This window comes from Tachysurus fulvidraco, chromosome 10 (genome assembly GCF_022655615.1).
Source record: "Tachysurus fulvidraco isolate hzauxx_2018 chromosome 10, HZAU_PFXX_2.0, whole genome shotgun sequence".
Taxonomy (NCBI): Eukaryota; Metazoa; Chordata; class Actinopteri; order Siluriformes; family Bagridae; genus Tachysurus; species Tachysurus fulvidraco.
The window spans coordinates 17,527,532-17,545,962 of record NC_062527.1 but is presented as its reverse complement, the minus strand read 5'-3'; the positions used below and the strand labels follow the sequence as shown (position 1 = coordinate 17,545,962).

The window sequence follows — 18,431 nt, the reverse complement described above, 5'->3', positions numbered from 1 at the left end:
ACGATCACTATAAATGTAGAGATTGGGAACTAATGCTGGATTATAAGTGCTGGAGATTTCCTTTAAGGGTTTGTACTGCGTGTAGAGTTCTAAATAAAAAGTAAGTGACATTATTAATTAAAATGACATAGGGAATTTAGGTGAAGTGAGAAAACACGGAAACAATTAAAGAAAAGTTAAATATTTCCAGGGATACTGATAATTACTTGTGCTTTTGACCCAGCCCCCAAATTTTCTCTTTCTCTTCACCTCCTTACTTTCAGAATCTCATTCAGTCTGATCAATAAATCTTGGGTTTAAACAGACGCAGCTGTTTGGTAACTGTTCAGCACCATTTGCCCTGAGAGCTCAACATTCTTTAAGTAAGTGACGTGACATACGGCTAAGTACGGTGACCCATACTCAGAATTTGTTCTCTGCATTTAACCCATCCAAAGTGCACATACAGCAGTGAACACTTTTGGGGGCAGTAAGAAAACAAGTAGGTAAAAATGTACAGTATGGAACAAAAAACTATGAAAAGAATGTTAAGTGAGAAGTTACATAAGGAGGCAGACATAAATCAAGGCCCTGTTTTATAATAAGGAATAAGGAAATGAGTATTATTTTTGAAATAGTTACTAAGTAAGAGAATCGTTAGAATCGTTAGAATCGTTTTAATGGTTCCTGCTCCAGATACAGTACCAATCCAGAATACAGCCAGAAACAAAAGATTCAATTCCCCCATGGTTTCTGAAAGAAAAAATAATGTATTAGTGTTATATTATGGAGTAGAGAAATGTGTTTGTATCTTCTTATGAGAAGAAAGTTGGGTTAAAGTTGGTTAAAGTGGTTTGAGAGGATCTATAGGGTTATGAAAAATATTGTAAGCAGTTGTAAAGCTAAAATGTGGGCAAACATGTTTTTAGAGAATGCCATTAATTAATTTTCTGTAATATTTTTATCCTGGTTCAAATGAATGTGGACCGTGTGTCAGGGACTTGCACACACAAACAAACAGACACACAGATTCACACCTGGGGTAATTTAGCTTAGCCAATCCGCATACAGAGGACCCAGAGGAAAGCCACACATACGCAGAGACAATGTGTGATACTCCACACTGAAAGTAATTCTAGCTCAGGGTCAAATCAGGAAACCAGAGAGGCAAGAATACATTCAGTTTCTTGGAATTGATATGGATTTTAGACTGGATCTAACTGTTACAAGAAGAGAGCAGTTGGTCTTTCTTTTATTCACTATTGGGCCAGTGATGGCTCAGGTGGTTAAAACACTGGGTTGGTGATTGGAGGATCAGGGTTCAAGCTCCAGTCCTGCCAAGCTGCCAATGTTAGACCTTTGAGTAAGGCACAAACCCCCCTGTGCTCTAGGGGGCACTGTATCATGGATGACCCTGCACTCTGACCCCAAAGTTCAGATATGTGAAGAAAGAATTTCACTGAGCTGTAATGTAAATGTGACAAGCAAATGCTTCTATATAGTGGATGTTAAGGAATATTTTACAAGCTAATGTTCATATACTTTGTTAAAACCTAGAGCTTAGGAATATTTTACTCACACGAGTTACAAAAACTATCTGACAAATGTTGTTAAGTGAATGGATATTCATCCATCCATCTTCTGTATTGCTTATCCTACAAAGGTTGCAGGAGACATGTTGGACACACACACACACACACACACACACACACACACACACACACACACACACACACACACACACACACACACACACACACACACACACACACACACACATACCACAGACTACAGACTACAGTACTTAGAAATGCCAGACTACAATGCATATCTAAAAATAACTAAAAATACAACAAAACAACATAATTTCTGGTTTAAATCTTAAAACAGATACAGACATATGCATTTTGTTATACATGTTCTCTAGCATGGCTCTGTAGCTCATGTTAATTTGCTTGTTCAACAATCACAAAATATATAACTCACAAACATGACAACAAGAACAACAACTATTCTTTCATTCATTCATCTTCCAGATCTACAATGACTTCTGCCCAGAGCAAAGTGGTTAATGAAGATCAATATAATGTACAAAATATGGTATAAATGAGGATAAAACAATATGAGTACATGGAAACAAGAAAGAGAGTTTAAACAAAAGAAGAGTTTAAATAGATTCAACAACAGTAGGAATAGTGACTGAATGGACTAAAGGCTATTTAGGAACCCACTTTTCATTTATTTGATCATGGTGGAGCTCATGACACTGATTGTGAGTAAGAAATCCATCGTGAGTTGGCCACTAGTCCATCACAGGGCCCTGTCCCCAAGCTCTTCACACCTTGGAGCAATTTAGACAAGATAATCCTTGTCATAGGAATGCCATACAGACAGATAACTGAGTGAAGGAGCAAGGAGCAAACCCAGAGCTCAAACAATACTAATGTACAGCCATTTAATAATAATAATAATAATAATAATAATAATAATAATAATAATAATAATAATAATAATAATAATAATAATAATAATAATAATAATAATAATAATAATAATAAGTACATTTCATCTATTAAAAATGCAGCCAATGCTAAACCTAAAAAAAAAAAAAGTAGGGGGAGGAGTGAGTGAGTGTGTGTGTGTGTGTGTGTGTGTGTGTGTGTGTGTGTGTGTGTGTGTGTGTGTGTGTGTGTGTGTGTGTGTGTGAGAGAGAGAAAGGAGGCGGGAAGGAGAAACAAAGAAGAATGCTGTGATGTCACTCCACACCACACCACTCATACAAAGGCGTGAGGGAGAGAAACACTCTACACACTCACACATTTCTACTGACTGTGAGACTCTCACTCTGGATGTGAGTATGTGTTTGCTTTCTTCTCTTTTAGTCAAAAAAGTGTGATCTTATAACTGATTTAACTTTTTTGCTGGACAGTCCTTTCAGTCTTTTTTAATAGAATCTTGAACATTGTGAATGTGTTAGACTTTCTGTTGTCTATTGTTTGACTCGGCTGAACGTTTCTGCATGCTGTGCAGCTTTTCCTGCAAAGATTTGGGATTAAAACACTGAGCTTTCATGAACGTTGCTCCTGACATTTTGAGGAGTTAATGTTAATGTAAATGTAGGACAAAATAAAAGAAGTTGTGGTGTTGCTCTTTAAGTGGCTTTGTTGGCTCGGTGAAAAGCTCACTGAGGAGGAGACACATGGTGAAGTTTACTTTTGAAAAGAGGGCTGCTTGATAGGCGTGGAGATCTTTTCTGATATGTGTAACCATCAGACAAAGAGTCAGCAAGACTGAAAATGGAGATCCTGCAAATCAGACAAACAACAACTAGCCAGTAGATGAATGGATAATTGGCAATGAGTAAATAAAGTGAGTGAGTGGCAGAAAGAGAGGCTCAACAGCAGCTGGGAGAGAGAGAGAAAGAGAGAGAGGGGACAGAGTACACAGGACAAAAACAGGACTGTATTCAAACAGACAGGCTTTTGTCACCACACACAGAGGTCAGGAAAGGCAGCTGGGATCATTTGAAACAGAGGTCATGGTCACAAACCCTGCACAATCCCTAAATGAGTACTTAAACTGATACAACATACAATATGCATGTTTAGCATGTGCTGTTTTTTTTTTTTTTTTAACTGTCTAGTAACCTGCAATCACAGTTAGCTTAAACACAGATTTGATACTGTTTGGGCCTAACAGAGCTGGCATGAAGGTCTGAAGTGCTTCCAAGATATTTAGAAATATATTTTGTAAACCAATCAGGTTAGTGTAGCTATTGTCTCAAAAAATCAAGCTAGCAACTTTAAACCCAACCATAATTATATAATAGCTAGCATCCTTGAGCAGGGTTTCTTAATCTTAGCAAGATAGATATGTTTACATAGTCTGCAGTTTAGCTGAAGATAAACAAATGACCAAGCCACAACAAAGCAACATTTGACCAACAATTTCTTTATCTGACCTTTCAGTGCTAAAAATATCAACCCTGCTTTTGTTTGTCAAAAGCTGGCAAACTGTTAGCAAGCTATCAAGCACAAATTTAGCTTAACTAGCTGCCTAATAAAGCAAAGTGCATAAAACTCTGATCAATCTACTTACTCAGTGAGTCCATCTTAATTCAGTCATTCTCTGAAAAACACCTCTATGGCAATATTAACATAGATATTTTAGTTCACACACACACACACACACGCACACAATCTATAGTAGTCACCTTTACAGAGTCCAGGTGTTGGCGTGACACTAATAGCTAACAATGAATGCAAGGAAATTCCCGGATCTTACTCTCCATTAGCAAAAGGAATTAATAGCCAGTTGAGCAACACTCCAGCTTGAGTAATTGTTGTTTGCTTTGATATCATTTTGTTTAATCGATCAAACATGGATTAAAATGATCTCACATTCTCTTTTTTTTTTAACCAGCCAAGTAACACCCTATTTAAATATCTAGCTACATCCTGTTGGATCTTAAGTGCTTTTTGCTGTCGTACAATAAAGCCATTACTCTTTGAAGCTATTGTCATGCCATTAAAGCAGTGTTGCCACATCCACAGTTTTCCTTTTAAAAAAAGCAACCAAATAAGACAGACTGCATAGTTCATAAAAAAAAGTTTCTGACTATGTAAATAGTAAAGATTTTTGTTTAATTATGGTAGAAATAATATACTCTGATTCAGTATAATAATAATAATATATGTTTAGCAGCCCAGTTTTGGTAAAACTGTTCCCACTGTAGCCTCAGGTTCCTCTCCTTGCCTGACAGTGTGGTGTGCTGCTGTGGTAGATGATCCACCTCAAGCTTAAGCATGCTGTGTGTCCTGATATCCTTTACTGCTCACCATGTTTGTAGTGAGTTACAGTAGAGTTCCTGTTGGCTTAAACCAGTCTCCATATTCTCCTTTGACCTCTTACATCAACAAGTAATTTTTGCTCACAAAGCTGAAACTCACTGGGTTTTTGTTTCTCTCCATAGATACTTTTGTCTGTGGAGATAAAAGGAGATCAGCAGTTTCTAAAACTAGCCTAGCACTAAAATCCAAGCTAGGTTCAATGTCAACAAGGTCACACGTTTTCCTCGTTCTGATGTTTGATGTGAACATTAACCGAAGCTCTTTGCTGGATCTGCAATATGTTTTTTGCATTGTGCTGTTGAAATGTTATTGGATGATCTGAATGAATCAGCATGAGTACAGATGTTCCTCAAGATGAGATTTATATAGGCTGTTTAGTTATAAGGGATCTTGCTGTTATGTGGACTTAAACAAGCATTCCTCAAGTTTGTGGCTAGAAGCAGCTTTGGTGTTGGGGTACTTTCAAATATTGCATTATGTTTTGTATCAGTATTGATTCTGTTAGACTTTAAAAGCTGTTGGATGTTTGCTGTTAAGTTGATTTATCAATGGGCTGATTGCTTTTGTCCACTCATGGTGGAATGGCAGTGACCCTGATCAAGCAGTTACTGCAGATGGATGAACATGAACTATTTTGATTCATGGTAACAGGATAAGGCTAATCTGTGGCACTTGTCCACAAAGACGCCATTTTTTTAATGACGCTTTTCCATAAGGAGTTAAATCAGGAGAATAAAAACAAATGGAAATCTGTCAAATAACTCTAGTGGTGTAACCGATTACTCTTCCTCCTCTTGTTTCTCTTGTTTACTGTCTTTTTTTTTTTTTTTTTTTTTTTTTTTAGGAAACAAACATACATCCTGATCGTGTGTGCGAGGAATGAGCAGAACTGAAACAATTGGAGCCAGGTGCAGGAGGATAAGGCTAATTCTCTCCTGAGAAGAGGAAAAGGAAGAGGAAATACCTGAACAATTACATTTGCAGGAGTGCTTCCTGTTTACCTGCAAATACACACTTTCGTGTTTCTCAACACTTTGCACCAGTTTGAACACGTACACGCACTTCAATATGCTGCAGCAAATTCTCACAAACATGTACGTCGACCCGGACATCCTGGAGGCGCTGAACGAAGAGCAGAAGAAGACACTCTTCCTGAAGATGAGAGAGGAGCAAGTGCGCCGTTGGAAGGAGCGAGAGGAGAAGGAAGAGAAGGAAGGCAGGATGGAGAAGCCCAGGCCAAGGAAAGGTAAGGATAATATAAAAAATATCAGGATGTATTATTACCAGTTATCTAGAAGTTCAGATTATTAACTTTACCTTAGATTATGTTGAAAAAATGGATCAGTGGCGGAGAGAACAGTGGATCAACAATTAAACCAATGAGCCCTTCACCAAGGCAAAACATATTAAGGCACATCAGAACATCACATCAACTACAGTACATTCATCAGATATGAAGCAGTGCATCACTGAGCGCTTATCTCTTCACATCTTTATGATCTAACAGGAAAGCTGAACCTTTTTTTTTTTTTTTGCACCATCACAGTGACCTTGTCATGAGAGTGCTGATTTATTAACTGCTCTGAAACGTTCTCCAGCTGTAGCTGTGCTGAAACTCTTGAAACATATCATGTCCTGCTTTCTCACACATTCTCCGTGACCTCTTTATGGCTGAGTTCTTGGGGTCTTGTATGCGGTTAGGACAAAATGAACAAGGCATTACATCTCACAGACTTCATTATCTTGAGTAAAAGAAATGGAAGTGTGTCTGGATGTAAATATAATAACTAAATATTTCACAAATCCTCTTTTAATATCTCTTTATCTTCACAAGATATTAAAATGGCATCGTTATGGTCTTTTTTTTTAACATTATGTGAAAACTGCCCCAATTTTTTTAAAATTAATTTTATTGAACAATTGATTCATTCATGAGACAAAGCTCGAACTCTTAAGTTTTTTTTCCCTCCCTAATTATCTAATGTGTTTACACCGTACCCAAACACCTTTCAAATTCCAATCAAGTTTCTCAATTTTCTCACACTCGCGCTCGTTTTTATGGTCTACTTGCATGTAAAATTGTACGCAGATACTTATTTCAAAAGACCGTAGAGAACACAACAGAGGAGTAGATGTGTGGAATGTGAAGCATCTTGTCTGCAAAATATCTTTGAGGATTTTGGGGACATGAGCCTTAGGAAAGAAAACATGCACAATGTTAGACTTCTCAGGAATCTGACACATCTGCATTCTCGGCTCTGTCGTCGTATTATTTGGAATCCTGTCCCTATCTTTAGACACATTTTTTTGTCTTGTGCCTTTTTTTTTTGGTGAAAGACTGGGTTAAGACTCTTTCTATCTTTACCTCACAGTTCACGTCATTGTCACCATGTTACTGAACATGGTGCTCTTTATCTCTGTCGTTTTTGTTTTTAATAATTAGCCTGAGCCTATAATGACTATAAAGCATGCTCTTTTAAGTTTGTTCAATGCGTCAGCACTGAATCAGTGGTCTGAGCAGACGTTGACACAGCATTAGTCTGAAATCTGACTCGCTTGAACACACTGTTGGTGTTTCTGTTGGCTGGCAAATTGTTTACACAGGAGCACAAACCCGGAGTTTGCACCTGTATTTTTCTGCAACAGGTGATGCTCTAAAAATTAGCCCTACAAGCATATGACATTATACTTCAGGATTACTTAGTAAATTTTTATACACGTTGTTGTTTTATGTTGTCATGTACAATTAGGTACGAATCTACGAGAGTGACTGAGATGGAGAAAGCCTTCTCGATGGTCTGCTTCTTTTTGTTTCTCTCTGTTTGGACGTTATATACCTTGTAAGCCTCGGGGTGAAACACAATAACAGGCGCTCAAAGACATAAACGAGTTCTGTGTGTTTTAAACACAACGACCCTATCAGGGTCAGACAAACACACATGTGCATACGCCCTCGTTATCCAAAAGGCACAGCAGTCCTGTTATTCACACATGCTATTTGTGTGTTTACAAATTTCAAATTATAATGGTAGCCACGTGCATAGCAGTGTGACCTGTGACATGTACACCAACAAAGAAAAAAAAGTGTGCTAATCTACATAAAGCACACAGGCATTAAAATAAATGTTTACGATTTACAAAAGCTGTGAAATAGTTAATATATAATAGAAAACATGGGTTGATAACAGTGGGGGGGGGAGATAAAACATGCAAATCGGACTGTTTTCTTTTAAATAGAGTGGTTAAGGCTCTGGGTTGTTGATCAGTGGATCAGGGTTTACATTTATGGCTTTTGGCAGGCGCCCTTATCCAGAGCGATCTCATTTATACAGCTGAGCAATTGAGGGTTAAGGGCCTTGCTCAGGGGCCCAGCAGTGATCAGTGGTCCAACACCTTAACCACTGAGCTACCAATTCCCCAAGGGTTCATTTCCCAGAACTGCCAAGCTGCCACTGTCGAACCCTTTGAGCAAGGCCCTTAACCCTCTCTACTTTAGGAGTGCTATATCATAACTGCTCCTGTACTCTGACCCCAACCTCCTAAAAGTTAGGATCTGCTTAGAAAGTATTTCACTGTGCTATAATGTATATATGACAAAAAATAAAGGCTTCTATTCTAACAAGACTGTTCAGTGATGTGGAATACTGGAAAAGCAAATCTTTCAGTCCAGTCTAAGAGTCAATGCTCATTCATCTATTTATCCAAAGTGGAAATGTACTCGATAAAATGACCTCTGAGTGTAACTACATGGCAGATGTACACCATAACTGGTGTGTATTCAGAATGAAGCAGGATAGTTATCATTTAAAATTCCACACATCTGTATTTCTAGCACATTTTCCATCAGGTTTTATATTTTTTTCTTCTTTTAAACTGTGCTTATGTATGTATGTATGTATGTATGTATGTATGTATGTATGTATGTATGTATGTATGTATGTATGTATGTATGTATGTATGTATGTATGTATGTATGTATGTATGTATGTATGTATGTATGTATGTATGTATGTATGTATGTATGTATGTATGTATGTATGTATGTATGTATGTATGTATGTATGTATTTTTTCAATTTGTATAGCACTTTAAACAGTGGATTGTCTTAAAGTGGCTTTACAAAAACATACAAATTCAGGATGAAAATAAATGTACTTTTAAAACTTTTTTGAATCTTTAATTATTAAGCATGAGTCAATGGTGGTGAGAAATATCTCCCAGAGAGGATATGAGATATGATACGAAACCTTGAGAGGAACCAGACTCAAAAGGGACTATTATAAATAACTTCTTTGTATAACTGTCAATAATAGTCAAGTGGAGTTGTGAAGCTGATTTGTTTTCATGGTGGATATTTTGTATGTGTTTCTTGGATGTCTAAAGATTTGCATTTGTGTTTTTGAAAAACGCTTTGCATGTACGTTCTACGCTCTTTTGCATTTGTATCAGTAGCTCTTTTCCGTTGTAACGAACGTCTTGGTGATCTATGTGAGGCCTGGCAGGGATGAGACGGTGTATTTAGTAGTGAATTGCTTCTGTGATGCTGAAGATTATGAAGTTATGAAGATCATGTGCCTTAAATGGTGGCAGACAATTAATTCCATGCATTCTTCATTTTTTCCCCTCATTGCTCCTATCCATTTGTTATCATCTTGATCACTTCCTGGTATGCCCATGTCACCCAGTGACATGTTGTGTGTGTGTGTATATGTGTGTTTGTTTGTTTTTGTTAAGTTTAGAAAAAAAAAAAACACTCTCTGGCTTGCTCTAATTTGATTGAGGTCTTAAACCTTGACTACAATTACCATGGAATGTTGTGTTGTGTTTGGTTGGGCTACATGCTGATGTTTTGAAGTTATGTTTCCATTGTTATATAAACACCACCAAGGTAATGATCGGTAATCACGTGCCATGCGGTCAGACGCTGACATTAAGAACGCAACATGATCACACTGGATAACACCGGAGGATAACCCGAGCCCTACTAAAGAGAAACATGCGATTATAGCATGGTACAGGAAGCTGGTGTGTGTTCATTGTTCAGTTTAATCGTGTTGTTGGGATGTTTTCATACACAAACAAAGAAATAACATACCATTTAGCTAGTTTCAATACAGACAGGTCAGGAAATCATGAAGTAACTAATGTTAAATGATGAAAAATCATCATCCTCCGTTTCTGTTTGTCAACTTTTTGTGTGTCTAAAGCAAAAATGCACAGAATTTATATATAAAATTGTCAAACTTTTTGTCGGCATCATGTATTCAGACATTCCAACATGGAACAAAGGTTAAAAAGGTGTAGATTAAGGAGGAAAAGGTGGGGAAAAAGGTTTCTTTTGCTAAAAGAAATATGATGATATGATACTCATCATTTGAAATGTACCTGTTACTTGGAATAATGCCTAGTTTCTGGTTTTGTTTTCTGTTTACATTCTTTTTTCTGATCCAGGATCCACCCCCAAATTCAGTACTTTATACCTTTTTGTTGCCTTTTAAGGACAAAGTACATTGATCAAAAGGGGTGGAGACTGTTGGGTAAAGACAAATACTTGTCATTGCTATTATAGTTCACCTTATAAGTGACAGATGCCTTGAATATTACAGCATGTACGAGAATAGAACAGGTTTAATAGCCATGGCATTTACTGTAGAAAATTTTCCAGGCATGATAACCTTCAGTGATCAGAAGTGAAAGTATATTTTAAAAAATATAAAACCTAAGCTTGTGAAGTGTGGAGATGAGACTGATGACAGGTTGTCCTCAGATATACAGCAGAAATGTACAGGAATACAGAATATCTTTTTAGAGCTGTGTTGCTAAACCCTTCCTTGTATAAATCCCTTAAACCTTGTGCCCAGAGTCCACTGGGATAAACTCCAGGTTCTCTGCAATCCTGCGTCAGATATGTGGTTCAGAAAATGGGTAGATGAATGGTTTATGTACTTTAATACAATAAGCAGTGAGTGTAATTACAAGGTGGATGCACCTGGTGTTCTGGGCTTGTATGGTTCGGTTTGTTTTCTCTGCACATTCAACAATTAATAATAATCAGTGATTGATTGCATACAGGATACATATTATTATTATTATTATTCATATCATTTAATTAATTGGGGAAAAGTTTGTAAAGGGGATCAGAAATGTGTACATTAGGGAATGCTTGTTAACGTTATTGGACCAGCGTTGTTTAAATAAATATATAATATATTAGCACAAAATTGCGATGACCATCAAAAATCCTAATTGCCAAAACAAGTCAAGTGAAAGTCATTCGTTGCATCACACCGCCCTCTGCTGGTGAATCCGTGCTGGGAATTCTGGATCTTTTTAGAGTCCGATTATTCGACTCTTTATTGAATTATTATTTTTTAAATTGCTCGTGGACATTATTCTTAATGTCTACTCTAAACGGAGTTTGTTTTGATATTTTGACTTATGAGTATTCTTTTTATCTCACCTACCAACCATCAAACTCGTCAACTTTCACGAGTCAACTCTGTTAGAGTTGAGTTAGAGTCGACTCCTTCGTGAACGACACATCTCTTTTCTGTGTGCTTTTTGTTTCTTGTCCCGTTTCCCGTGCTTCCCATAATCATTTCTGATAATTAGAACCACGGACATGTTCTGATTACTACGTACTATTTTGTGTGCAACATATATTTAAAAAGGCATCACTGATTCATCACATGACCCACGTTATGTCTATGAGGTGTAGTGGAAAGTTGTGTATCTGACATAATGAGGTATAAAGATCATACATATGCATTTTCTCTCTCTCAGCCGCTTTTAAGAAAGTGAGTTGGCTCCTGGGACGAGATGGAGATGTACACGTGTGTGTTATAGGAGAGACGGATGAGTCTAAAGTCCTCCTGTCTGAACTAAGGGAAAGGAAGGAGAACAACTTCAACAGCACCAACAGGTACAGATTCCCTCAGAGGTCAAACAAAGGTCATAAAAACAACAGACTACACCTCCTTCTCAATAGCAGGTGCTGAATAGAGATTATAAAGTTATTTTTGTCCTGTAAACGTCATTGTTCACGTCATTTACTCCAGTCTTAAGAAAGTAACAGGATACACCTACTCAAGTCAATGGCATGTAATTCAGAGGTGAAAGAGTCAGAAGTTTTTTTTCATTATGTTATTGTCAGTGTTTTATTGTTCAATTAATCAGGACTCGCTTTTCCATTTGAATAAATCAAATATAAATCAAATACGTTCAATACGTTCTTACCTCAGTCATGTCTGACATGTTATGTGTCTTTTTTTCTGTAAATATAATGCTCATGTAATTGCTTCAAATGACAGATTGTCACGGAGAGTCTGTATTTGTATTCACAAGCGGTCCATGAGAAAAAGAATAACTTTTAATAAGAAAATTAATCATAAATAATTTTAATAATTAAAGAAAATTCTATTCTTAAAAAAATTATTTTATTTTGTCTTATTTATAAATGTACTTGCTGGACATACAAAGTGTTAAACAAAGCTCTTTCTCTCTCAAAAAGCCTCTTGTCTTTGATTATTCTTCAAATTAATACTTAAAGTAGAAATGTATTATAAACAAAATAACCTACTTTTTCAATACAATTCTACTGTGAAACTGTCCTATAACACATCAGCAAGTTATATCGGTTTGTATAGATTTAGGCTGTAGTTACAGCACGAAACAAAAGAACGCCACATCAGACACCTCCTGGTTGATCAAACACATTTGGAGAGAGAAGAATGGCTTGAATGTGTGATTTTTCTTCCTTTAACTTCCATAAACTCTTACTGTTTTTCTTTGAACAGACCTCAGACTGCTGGACATCTCAAAAGCACCCTGGACGTCCGAGGGAACCAAAACGAAAGCAATAAGCCTGGGATAGAGCTGCTGCTCAGCGTATGTATAAGCATACTTACATTTCATCTATATGTCAATCATTTAAATTAACACATGATCCAGCACTTTTCTGTAAATGTCATTTGACTGGCTCACATGACCAGGATAGTTGGACGTCAGGATTGTGAAGCTTGTGATTGAGGCAGAGATTCTATTTATTGTACTTTTAATATATCCTGAAAATAATTATACACTGTATTACACAAAGTACAGTGTTGACTATATGGCAAAAACGTAACAGTAACCCAAATATTTTTCATGATATAAAACCCATGCTACCAAACTATCTGCAAAAAGACAGATTAACATCAATTATAATGATGCAGGAAGGAAAGAAGAGAAAATATTGATCCAGGTCGATCTCATTCATAAGAAACAACTGTCACAGTGTTATAAAAACACTAAGTGAGCATTTAGACATAATTTTACCACCAATCCAGACACAGAAAATAAACCAGCTGACAGAAATCATTTGCACCTACTGCTGTTTCAATCATGTTTTTGACCTGTACATAGTCTATATTTCTTCGTCTTTATACTGGCTTTGCCCAAGACTGTGCATTTTTAATTCCTATAGTGTTTGTTTACATTTACAGAAAGCAGAAGCGATGAACCACTCCAACACTCTCCCAGACATCAAGAACTACAATAACAGTCACTGCACAGAGGAACTGAAGAATCGAAAGGACGACTCTTCAAATCTGATGACACCAAAGTCATACAGGACGGATGGAGAACCGTCTGTAGTGGCAAAACCGAACCAGTTCAGCTTTCAGAAACACTCTGTGGAGCGAGAATCACAGGAAAGAGGTAAATGAGTGCAAATTCATTCATGTTCTAATTTAAGCTCCATTCCTCAGTTTAACCTGGAAATTAGGAACATTTGCAATGCTTTTTATTAATTTGTTTGTTTTTAATTCATCTGTTTATTTATTTTTATTTTATTCATTCTTTCATGCTAGCAGGATAGTCAGATACAAAGCTCATGGACTACAGACACATCTTGTTTATTAACAGGAGGCCAGTGTAACATCAGCTTGTCATTCATATTCAGCTCATTAGTTTCTTGATTGATTTCAAAAAATGATTTCAACCTTAAATAGCCGATGCAGTACTACGACATTTCTCCATGACCATGGTGCTACACAGAACAAAACAGAACTAAGGACTTAAAGTTCTTAAACTTGTCCTAGACACAAAGTGCATCATGTGCAACCTGGAGTAAACAGCACGAGACAAAAGACGGTGCAAACAGACAATACAATACACTACAGGACAAAATAGGGCCATCCAGTGTACATTCATTCTATTATACAGTACATTGAGCAAAAATAGAGGATTATAAACAAAGATGGTTCTGATAAACATGTATGCACTTATGTTATAGCAGCCATTGGATGAGGTATTAAAATTTATTGTGCAAAACAGCAATTTATTTGTGGCTATGCTGGATAAAACGACCAAGTTATTTTTGGTTTACTAAATAGAAGCAAGTAAATGTGCTAGGAAATATCGCAGGCATGTGGGATTAGTCATAATTCTTTCAAAGCAAGATGTAAAAAAAAAAATACTAAAAAACTTTACTCACGTTTTTATAGTGCACTGTAGCATTAGCAGAGTTGGGCTAAAATGAAAGCTGAGCAGTATAATAATAATAATAATAATAATAATAATAATAATAATAATAATTGTTTGTTATTTTTAGTTAATCTAAAATTAAAGAGCTTAATGATGATGATAAACTGTTTTTTATTTTTTTAACGAAAAAGAAAATAATAATAAACTTCAATAATCTTCGGTTTTTGTTTTTTGTTTTTATTCATTTTATTAGCTTGCTTGAAATAAGAGGCCACGTTTTCTCACCGAAGTAACACCGTGCTGCGGGTGATTCACTGACGTGTCTAGAGCAACGAGTGCCATCTAGTGAGGAGATACTAGAACTGCATCCGAATCATCCATACTAGCTGTCCTTTCTTTTCTTTTTTCTTTTTCTTTTTCTTTTTACAGCGAGAACGAACCTTAACAGAAAAACTGTGTTTTACAGTAGTCAAACGTCCGAACTTATACGAATCTCAATCAAATTGTAATACTCTGATTGTCTAAATTTTGATGTGAATAAAAAGCATCTCTATAGTATATTATCCTATAGTAATTAATATTCCCAGTATCCTAAACACGATACAACCCCTAAGCAGTTTGTAGCTGCAACTTGCATTCGTTTTTCTCTGCTGGCTCTAATTCTGCTCCATCACTGTAGACCCTGCTTCCTTTTATAGCGCTTCCACGGTCAGTCCCTGGTTAGTTGAGTTCGTCTGTCTGCTCGGTAAATTTTTAGCTCTATCTGCAATGTTGTGCAACTGATCACGGCCTACGACTGTGGCCCTAGGAGACGCCATGGTGCGTTCTCTCCCAAAATATTCCTGTGGTTTCCTGCTTAATAATTTCTTGTCTCAGAAACACGGAAACTGGTATATACTGATTTATGCATTGATTCCTATCGATTAAAATTATTTTAAAAAAAAATATGGGCAAAAAATATGAAAAGGGCTTGAAAATTAGAAACGTAAAATGTACAAAACACTTAACAAAAGAAAATATAAGTTAGTTACCAAATATTGGAATATATCTTGTACAGACGAAACCTTGAACTGTTGGACGAACCCTTAGACGATGGCTTCAGTATAAGACTCCTTATATAAAGCATGTCTGTACAGTTTACGTCTTTGAACACTTCGTATAATTTTACCTTTCATTCAGACCAGGAGGACTTCAGTTAGTGTGTGTGTGAGAGACGGAGAGAGAAAGAGAGAGAGCAAACTTACACCTTAGTCTCCATGGCGACAGCCTGACGCAGTCGCAGGGTCATGGCTGCAGAGAACGGACACATTAAGAGGAAGTACAGATCAAAGGGCAGACACAGACCGAGACAGCGAAGAGAAAGAAAGACAGAAATAAAATGGAGAGAGAGGGAGAGAGACAATGTGTGTGTTTGTGAGTGATAGACAAGTGAGAAGGAGTGGGAAATGAGTGTAGCGGGTGAAGGAGAGCTGTAGGGTGCACCGTGTCACCTGGCAGAAAACGAACCTTTCATGGATGAGCGTGAGGGACTGAAATGAAGAGAGACAGACGTGGAGAAAAAGACGAAGAGAAAGTGACTGAGAGAGTGGATAGAGAGAGAGAGAGAGAGAGAGAGAGAGAAAGAGAGAGAGAGAGACCGACCCACAGGCAGGGAGAGGGAGACAAGGAGAAAGACACACACACGAAGGAGTAAGAGAGGGAGACCCACAGGCAGGGAGACAAGGAGAAGGACACACACACATGCACTAGAAGGTGTAAGAGAGGAAGATGCAGAGAGAGAGAGAGAGAGAGCTAGCTCTAGGCTCTGAGCCTTCAGGGAGAAGCTAAAAATACAGTCTATGCCCTCATCCGGCTTCTCCTCCGGATCTGAACAGCGTTTGACTCTGTCCTGTTCTCATCTGTCCGCCACATCATTTCATCCATTTTGATTCAAAGTCCTTATTAATGACTCTTTAACTTAGCCTTTGTTATACTTTCTTTTTCTTTTTTTTTTTTTAGTTACAAAGCTTTTCTTTAGTCTACATATCTTTCCTTGAAAAAAGCTTCTTTTTTTTTCTTGTTCTTTTTGAAACATTTATTTATCCAGGATGGGAGCCTTTAAATGGTTTCTGTTTGAGCATACTCTGTGGTACCGATATCTGGTTATAGCTAACTAGCTAGCTACTGTTTTTTTGTTTTTTTTTCACACTTCACACATAGATAGCTAGGTAAGCAAGTGACCACACTATTTATAAATCATGAGTTAAAGTTATATCCAAAATCCAGTCAGTCATTTGAAATTAAACGCTGCTAAAAGGGTTACAAAGGCTGCAACATTTTATTAGCATTTCAAATGTGTTTCAATCTGTTTAAGCAGAAATGTGTGGTAATATTTTGGATATATTTCACTGGAAACAAATTATTTATGCAAACTTGTCAAAAGAATCAATTATTTTATCCATCCGTAATCACAACCGAGGAAGGAAAACTGTATATATTGAATCCTCGGCTGGTTTGTGTCCTGATCGTAAAAGCTTTCTACAAGCAGTGGAGATTTACAGCCAATAAAAACAGCTTATCATTACAAGACTAGGACAGATGATTGAATGTTTGGGTGAGGTTGAGGTTGAGGTTAACCCATGTCATTTCCCAAGTTTTATTGACACCCTCTCTTTCACCCCCCTCTCTCTGTAGGATTGGCAAGCGAACAAGGGCTCGGTTCTCCGTTTGGAGGCCGTGTGGCTCAGCTCAGGATGAACTTTAACACGCCGAACAATAGAATCCCCTCACCATGCACTAAACCACCTATTCCTACCAAGCCAGCTCATCTACTGACTGCTGCCTCTGTCAGATAAACAACGAACTGATGGAAAAGACCGAACAACACTTCACTTCACATAAACACTAGCTATGGGTTCCTGATCATTTAACGTTAGCAGAACAGTAAATAAACTGCCGATACGTAAAGAAGAGTCTCCAGCACAACCATACTTGAGGCTTTCTTCAGTCGGTTGTATGGATATAAAGCAGGCTGCGGTGTCAGAGCAGCAGAAATAAAACATGATCTACTGTATATGATATCAAAACCCTTTCAATCACTCCACTGCTGCAAGTCGATACAGAGCCTGGACTTTAGTAATACATCCTCTTTTTTTTTAACAAGATGTGATATCCTCTGTAGCTCCTCTAAGCCTTTTATATACACACACACCATTTTTATCCAGTGACAGAAGACCAAAGATGTTTCTAGATGTTTTCTACTTGTTGTTGAATGTGCTTTGTAAATATAATAATGACGTATCAAAAATGCAAATAAAACTTGTTGGGTTTCAAAGTTACATGTTTCAGTCAAGAGCTTTTAGTTTATACCACAGCTGAGAGAGGAATGAAAATGCATTTTGCTTTTAAAGATGCAGCCTCTAGAATAAAACCAATGCAATTTTGAACAAAAATTCAATTAAATTCTGTGTAGCGCTTTTAACAATGGACATTGTCTTTAAGCAGCTTTACAGAACTCTTTTATTTGCAGAAATGTAGTTCAAAAGACTCAAGATTAACATTAAACTTTGTATTTAAATGTGATCGTATTTATCCTAATGAGCAAGCCTGAGGTGATTGAGGTGACTGTGACTCCCTTAGATTAAAGAGAAAGAGACCTTTGAGCAGAACCTCATCCAAAACAGGGAAGAAAATAACTAATGGTTCACTTGGTAGCTTCTAAAGTAGGTATATTGCTAAAGGTTCACCAGAATATATGCTTGCTCGATAAACTGTATTTAATTTGATAGCTGTGGATTCTCTTCCAGGGGAATGATGGATCTGGAGTTAGGGGTTTGATTCCTTCCTTTTGTCCTGTGTGCCTGCTTTTGCTTCAAAGGTTTCCTTCTTGTACTTCAGGTTCCTCCTCTAGTTCAAAGGCATGTGCTGTCCACTGACCTCTCTAAGGGTGTTATGAAAGAGAGAGAGATATTAATTGATATTGATTGATTTTGTAACGCTTTGTGGCCCAAGTCTTGTTAGAAACTGAACACAAACCAGTACATAAAATGAATGGATGTTCTTCATTAGATCGCCTTAGGTTGGCAATTCAAGTTTCCATCATTAAACAGATATTAATTTACATTTAAGGCATTTGATAGATGCCCTTGTTTAGTGTGA

The 18,431-nt window shown here is 37.1% G+C and overlaps 1 protein-coding gene across 2 annotated transcripts; it reads left to right on the top strand.

Moving 5' to 3' along the window:
* The first annotated feature begins 2,674 nt into the window (after positions 1-2,674).
* Positions 2,675-17,611, top strand: zgc:92242 (uncharacterized protein LOC436899 homolog). 2 transcript variants are annotated; one of them, XM_027165258.2, is made up of 6 exons: positions 2,675-2,830; positions 5,674-6,075; positions 11,613-11,751; positions 12,626-12,716; positions 13,313-13,526; positions 16,968-17,611. In XM_027165258.2, the coding sequence occupies exons 2-6, from the start codon at positions 5,898-5,900 to the stop codon at positions 17,126-17,128; spliced, it is 783 nt and encodes a 260-aa protein (XP_027021059.1). In that variant the 5' UTR covers positions 2,675-2,830; positions 5,674-5,897; the 3' UTR covers positions 17,129-17,611. The 2 variants fall into 2 exon arrangements, with proteins under 2 accessions (XP_027021059.1, XP_027021060.1); XM_027165259.2 differs by having other exon boundaries at positions 2,720-2,834.
* The last annotated feature ends 820 nt before the right edge of the window (positions 17,612-18,431 follow it).